At 30.1% G+C, this 7,117-nt stretch overlaps 1 protein-coding gene across 1 annotated transcript; it reads left to right on the top strand.

Moving 5' to 3' along the window:
- Positions 1 to 2,897: 2,897 nt before the first annotated feature.
- On the top strand, positions 2,898 to 7,117 carry Phum_PHUM111230 (uncharacterized protein; the record flags this gene model as incomplete). Its single annotated transcript, XM_002424079.1, has 10 exons — positions 2,898 to 3,113; positions 3,989 to 4,207; positions 4,327 to 4,588; positions 4,675 to 4,802; positions 4,872 to 5,138; positions 5,797 to 5,947; positions 6,040 to 6,162; positions 6,494 to 6,570; positions 6,645 to 6,813; positions 6,903 to 7,117. The coding sequence occupies 10 exons, from the start codon at positions 2,898 to 2,900 to the stop codon at positions 7,115 to 7,117; spliced, it is 1,827 nt and encodes a 608-aa protein (XP_002424124.1).

Genomic DNA, 7,117 nt, shown 5'->3' with positions numbered 1-7,117 from the left:
ATTTTTTTTTTAATAATAAAAGAACGTAGAAAATTATTATTATTTACAAAATTTTATGTAATAACAAATAATATTAAACATATGATTGAATAGAAAAGCAGACGACGACGATGACGATGACGTCGACTTAATAACGAGGATACTTTTTTCAATATGCGATGCCTTTAATATCGTTTCGGCCCTTTTTGTAGTTTTCCTACCCCAACACTTGCACCACCACCACCACCATCACCATCGCCACCGCCATCTTCGACCGTTTTTCTCTTGTTTTTCTTTTTCTTTTTTTTTTCTTAACCCTCGTCATGGAAGTCTTGTTAAATCTCATGAGAAAATAAACGTCATAAAACATTTATGTCCTCACGTCTCATAAGGAGATAAAAATAAGTTTTGGCGTGAAACGAGAAAATTTCATTTTTTTTCCTTCTTCTTCTTCTTCTTATTTTACTTCGTTTCAGATTTTATTTAACACATACACATACGTACATATATGTATATATGTATATAAAAGTGGCAGCAGATATTTGATTTTTTAAATAATAATAATAATGATGGAGTCGTAAATTATTATTTTATGTTAAATTTTTTCTTCAATAATAAAAAAATTTTTTTTTTTTAATATATTTTATCGCGGTAAAAATTAAAAAATTTTCAAAAAAAATCATAAAAAAAAGAAGAGAGAGAAAGAGAGAGAGGAGGGGGGAAGGGAAAAAATTTTCCCTTATTAAAATTTTTTTAAAAAAATGACGTGAAATCGGTCATCTGAAAAGTCGTAAAAAATTAAAAATCTAAACAAAAAATTAAATCGGGTAAAAAGTTTAAAAGGAAGGGAGAGAGAGAAAAAGGAACAGAAAAACAGTGAGAGAGAGCGAGAGAGGGAGAGAGAGAAAAAGGAACAGAAAAAAGTGAAGAGACAAGAGGGAAGAAGAATATAAAAAAAAGACAAAAAGGAATTTACAAAAACTAACAACAATTTAAAAAATGACAAGTGACGAATTTGCCACAATCAATCAAAATCGGAAACGATCGATCATTTAATATCCGGATATTGGAAAAACATGAATATTTAGAGTGAGAGAGAGAGAGAGAGAGGGGGGGGAGAGAGAGATGGCAAATGTATCCATTTGATTATCTCTCTTGTGGAGAGGATTAATTGAAAAATGGCTTAATCACGTTAATACGACAGCGTGCGTACGTCTGTTGTGCGGACAAATATTAAAAACCAGACGAAAAAAAAGGCGGGAAAAAAAATTTAAAAAGCCTGAAATGATAATAATAATAATAATAAACATACGGGGGTATTTATATTACGTTAAAAAATAAATAAAATAATTACTACGGGATGAGCACGAAAAAAGTTTTTCTTTTTTTGTAATAATGAATCGACAAATTTCCCTTTTTATTTTTTTTTCTCCGTCGATCAAAACGGGAAAAAGGGGGGAAAAATCGGGAAAAGGTAAAAAAAAATTATTTATTCGTTTAGTCAACAAAAATAATTTTTTTTTTATTAAACTAAAAAACAATTTAACAAAGTTTAATTGAATTTAATTTAGAAAAAAAAAATATCAACCGCAAAATCTGTCATACTCTTCTTGTTTTAACTTTTTAGTTTAGTTTTTTTTTAGTTTTTTAAACGGCTATTAGTTAGTTAGTTGGAAAACCCAAAATGTCAATGTTTTCATTTTTTTTATTATTTTCTTTTTCTTAAATAAAAGATTAAAAAGATTTTCTTGAAGTTAAGTCGATTAAAACACACAAACAGAAAAAATTTTTTTTTTTCAAATTTTTTTTTTTTGTTTATACATAAAATTTTTTTTATTTTTACAATTAAACAATTTAAACAAACAATAAAACAATAAAATTATAATAAATAATTATTTTTACTACGAGATAATAATAATAATAATAAATAATAATAATAATTTTTCAATCACAGACTCGTTTTTAAAATAACTTATAAAATTATTACATAAGCTAAAAATTAAAAAAAAAAAAAAAAAAAAAAAAACATTTTAAAATCTTTTAATCTAGAAAAACTTTTCTTTTTTAAATTAAGAGATCATTTCGTTATAATTATTATTATTATTATTATCGTTTAAGGTTTAATTTCCAAAAAAAACCTCCTAACGGATTTAGTTAGGAGGTAACGGATTTTTAGGAGAAAAAAAAAAGAAAAAAAAAAAAAACATTTTAACACCCAAAACATTTTATGTAACCGACACATTCACCTTTTTTTTTTATTTACTTATATAAATATGATGAATGTACGTCGTGTCAGTAACAAACAAAAAAAGGTTAAAACTCGTGATAATAAAAAAAAACCTTTCTTTCAATCAGATAATTAACCTTTTTTCCTTTCTATAACCTTTTGTCCTCTTCAAAATGTACATATATATACACACGAAAACATAAAAATGAATTAAATAAAAAAAATTTTTTTAAATCGGTTTCTCAAAAAACGACCTTTTTTTTGGAGGGCGTTAACCTCTCTCTCTCTCTCTAAAAATATATATATATATATATATATTAATGTTACAAAATGAGTTTTGCTTTATTATTCAAATAATAATAAGAATAATAATAATAATAATAATGTTAAGAATAATTCGAACGGTGATAATGAATGTGTTTTTATTTATTTATTTATTTTGTATGAAATCCTTAATGTAAATATAATCAGGTTGTTTTGGTTGTTTTGGTTGTTGTTTTTATGGAAATTTGATTGATGATGAATTAACAACGGGGGGGGGGGTAATTTTTTTTTTGATTGTGAGAATAAACAACATCGGGTCATGTTGGGCGTGTTCGAGCAATCAAAAACACATATAGAATTATCATTGTTTTATTTATCGAAAAAAATTTTCTTTTTTTGAATTTTTCCAGGTGATTATTCACTCGAAATGAATCCGATTATGTTAGAAGATGATGCTAAATATCAGTGTCAAGTAAGCACGGGTCACGAAGGTCAAAAAAGTATAAGGTCGAGGTATGCAACCGTAACGGTTCTCGTACCACCGGAAGCTCCAAAAATAATACAAGGAGAATCACTCGTCACGACAGAAGATAGAGAAATAGAATTAGAATGTATATCTATGGCTGGAAAACCTGCTGCTGAGGTACGAAAATTAATTTTAAAATTTATTGTTTTTCCTCTTTCTCTCCCTCATCCCCCCCCCCAAAAAAAAAAATTTTTACCCGCATTTTGGCTGCATTTAAAAAAAAAATTAAAAAACTTATTCGAAAGTGTAATAAAATAAAAAAACCGTCAAAAGATTCATAGTTCGTGATAAAAGACAGTATTTTCTTTTTTTTTTTTTTTTTACTTTTTAATTTTCCAAAACAAACAAACAAACAAATAAAAATTCATTAATTGAAAATTTGCGTTTTCAAATGGAAGGAAAAAAAAAAAAATTACATGCGCATGTTTCGTGTACGTTTTATTTTTTTTTTTTTTTTACTGTCACTCTCCGGTTTCATCAAAATGATAATAATAATAAATGAAAAAGAGTGAGAGGAAGTGAAAAGGGTCACGAGGAATTTCTAAAAAAAAAAAAGGAAAATAGAAACGAAATGAAAAAAAAATGGGGGAGGGAAGAGAAAATAAAATTCATGAGGCCTATTTTTAACCCTTTTGTGCCAAATGTTGGTCGAACCCTCGAATGTGTTTAAACGTCCATCGTTTGCGGTTCATTTTCTACAAACGTAAATAAATAAAAAAAAAACTTTTTTAATTTTAAATTTGTTGTTGTTGTTTGTTGGAACAAATAGTAATAAACTCTCTACAAAATGACCGCCGCCCCCGCCGCCGTTGTTGTCGTCGTGAAATTTTTGACACAAACAAACAAACAAACACGAAAATATTTATGCTAATATTAATTAAATTTGATTCGAATTTTATTTAATATTTCTCTTTCTACTCTCTCTCGTTATTGTTGTTAATGTTAAAAACATTTATTCATTATTATTATTATTATTATTATTATTGTTTTAGATAACATGGATTGACGGTCACGGTAATGTATTAACGGAAAATATCGATTACATTGTCGAACCGCTTTCCGACGGTAGAAGATTTACAGCGAAATCAGTTTTAAAATTAATGCCACGAAAGCATCATCATAATACAACATTTACATGCCAAGCTCAAAATGCAGCCGACAGAACTTATAGATCGGCTAAATTAAAACTTCAAGTTAAATACGCTCCAAAGGTAAGTTTCTCACCCCCCACACCCCTTCTCCCAATTCCTTTCCTTCGAACCCTTCCTTTGAATGATCGAAGTCGAAAATAAAAATTAAAAATAAAATAAAAAAATGAATTATTATTTAGGTCGACGTTAAAATTATATCCGGAATCGGACCGTCTGGAAGAATTCCAGAAGGAACGGACGTGATTTTACGTTGCCAAGCCGATGCGAATCCTTCCGAAATGACGTATAAATGGTACGTTAATAACGAATTGATTTCCGGTGAACCCACGACCGAATTGACCATAAAAAATGCCACGCGTAAACTTCACGACGCCATGGTCAAATGTAAAGTTCAAAATTCCGTTGGCGAATCGGAAGCTTTTGAAACATTAGAAGTCAGCTGTAAGTATGGTTTCCAAAAAATTCATCGATAATAATAATGATAATGATTACGATGATGATGATGATTATAAATTTTTATCTTTAAGACGGACCGAGATTTCGTTCGAAACCGAAAATAATTCAAGCTGATCTCGGTGCAACTGTGACATTAACGTGTGACGTAGACGGAAATCCACCACCGGATATAGTATGGATTCATAAAAATTCAGAAAAAGTAAGTTTCCTTTTTAAAGACTTTTTAAAAAAGTTTTCACGGGACATTACAAAAACAATTGGGTTACAGGTCGTGGGAACGTCAGCTAATTTAACAATGACAGTTGATGGTAATTCCGGTGGAACTTATCATTGTAAAGCATCGATAATGGGATTTCCGGAAATAGGAGCAGAAGGTGCGATTTACATAAAAGGCCGTCCAACAATAATAAGTCACAACACACAATTTGGAGTCATAGGTGATAACGTCAGGCTGGAATGTGTAGTTTTTTCAATACCACGTCCGACACACATATCTTGGACATTTGAAGGATCCGATATCGATTCTTCTAACGAGGTTTGTTTCTACATCATACAATCCACCGAAAATTTTTTTTTAACATAAAACCGGAAACAGAAGGGATTTATAAAAGAAAGTTATGAAAATTTAATTTTTCCCCCCTTTTTTTTAAATCAAGGAAATTCATTTCAAAAAAAAAAAAAAATTCAATGTCAAAAAAATGTTCTTTAAAATCAAATTATCTGTCTTTTTTTTTGGAGAGTCTGCCATCTTAAGAAAAAAAAATTTTTTTATAAATTTTTTATTAGATTGGTGACACTTTTAACATTATTCTAAGCTTTATAAAAATTTATCTCTCTCTCTCTTTCTCTCTCTCCGAGTGATTTCTATGTCAAAAATCTTTTTCCCTCTCTATCTCTCTCTTCTCTCATCCATCGAGATTCCACTTTTCATATTTCCATCTCGTAATTTTAATGTATTACGTATGGAAAGGTCATAAGGTTATTATCACAGAATGTTGTAATGGTAGTGGTAGTGGTGGTGGTGGTGGTGATGGTGATGGAAAGAAGAAAACAATTGGATATTATTCTCATTTTCAACTTTATCGTTTTGATTTATTTACGACGCCATTTTACGCGTCAAATTGAATTTAATATTTATTATCGATCGATCCTTTTTTTTTCTATCATTATTATCATTATTTTTTTTTTTTTAGGGATATTCTATTTTGGAAGATCCATTACCGAATGGTATAAAAAGTATTTTATTAATTCATGAGTCTGAATCGAAACATTTCGGCGCTTATAATTGTTCTGTTGTTAATTCGTACGGAATGGATTCCGCTGAAATCATATTAAAAGCCCAAAGTAATAAAAATAATAATAATTTAAATTGGATTTTTTAAATTTTTAAAAAAGTGAAATTTTAATTGTTTTTTATTTTATTTATTTTTTTGTAGAAAATTTTCCACTCCCGATTATTTTAATGGGAGTCATAGTATTAGTTATCGTTATCGTTGCCGTTGCTCTGATAATAATCCTCTGTCAGAGAAATGCTAAAAAATCCCCGATCCCGGTCGATTGTAACGGTGGGGAAAAAACATGTAAAGAATCCGATCGGTCTTCCAATATATCCGATCTTAAATTAGAATTAAGAACTGGATCAAGCGTATCAAACGTTCATTGCGAACTTGAATACGGTCCTGATTCTGAAACTGGAAGCGAAAGCGTAGTTACAAGAATCGGTAAATAATAATTAAATAATAAATAAATTATCAACTTTATTTACATAATAATAATGATGATGTTTTTTTTTTCCTTGTTGTTTATTTTTAGGTGTGCCATTAGCGGGTCCAGTTTCGTTAGGAACTTTAGGGTCATTGTCACATACAAGCACACTCCAGCACACTGGAGGTTTACCACAAATAAATGGCGGTGATCGTCTTAATAGGTATTCATCTGAATTTTCAGATCCAGTCTTCCCTCTTAAGGTAATTAAATTTTTTGTTTGTTTTGTTTTTGTCGTCATTCGCCAAAACTTATCGTGATTCGTGAATTTTTTTAGGATGGTCAAAATAATGGATACGTACCTTATGTTGATTATTCGAGAGATTACACTCCACCTTCTGTTGAAAATGGTAGAGATAATTTACCAACGGCCAATGGCCCACACAGTTTAAGATTATCTTCCGTGCCTACAACTGGGGTCGATCCCAGATATTCGGCTGCTTACGGTACTATATCTTTAATATCCTCGGGAGTCGAGGTTTATTTACCCTTCCCCCCACGTAAATATTCACGCGAGTTTCTCATACTATTTCAGGTAATCCTTACCTTCGTAGTTCGAATACTTCCTTGCCGCCTCCACATGCGACAACTGGATTAAATAATCCAGCGCCACCGCCTTATAGTGCAACACGGCAAAATGGAGCAGTTCCTCAATTGGCGAGGTTACCATCTTCGCCGACATCTCAATATATAGTGCCCGCTAGAGAACAAATAACAATTAAAAGAGGGACGTTGGCAACGCATGTATAA

Source organism: Pediculus humanus, genomic scaffold, assembly GCF_000006295.1.
Source record: "Pediculus humanus corporis 1103172107458 genomic scaffold, whole genome shotgun sequence".
In the NCBI taxonomy this organism is placed as follows: Eukaryota; Metazoa; Arthropoda; class Insecta; order Psocodea; family Pediculidae; genus Pediculus; species Pediculus humanus.
This window is presented reverse-complemented; position numbering and strand designations above follow the sequence as displayed.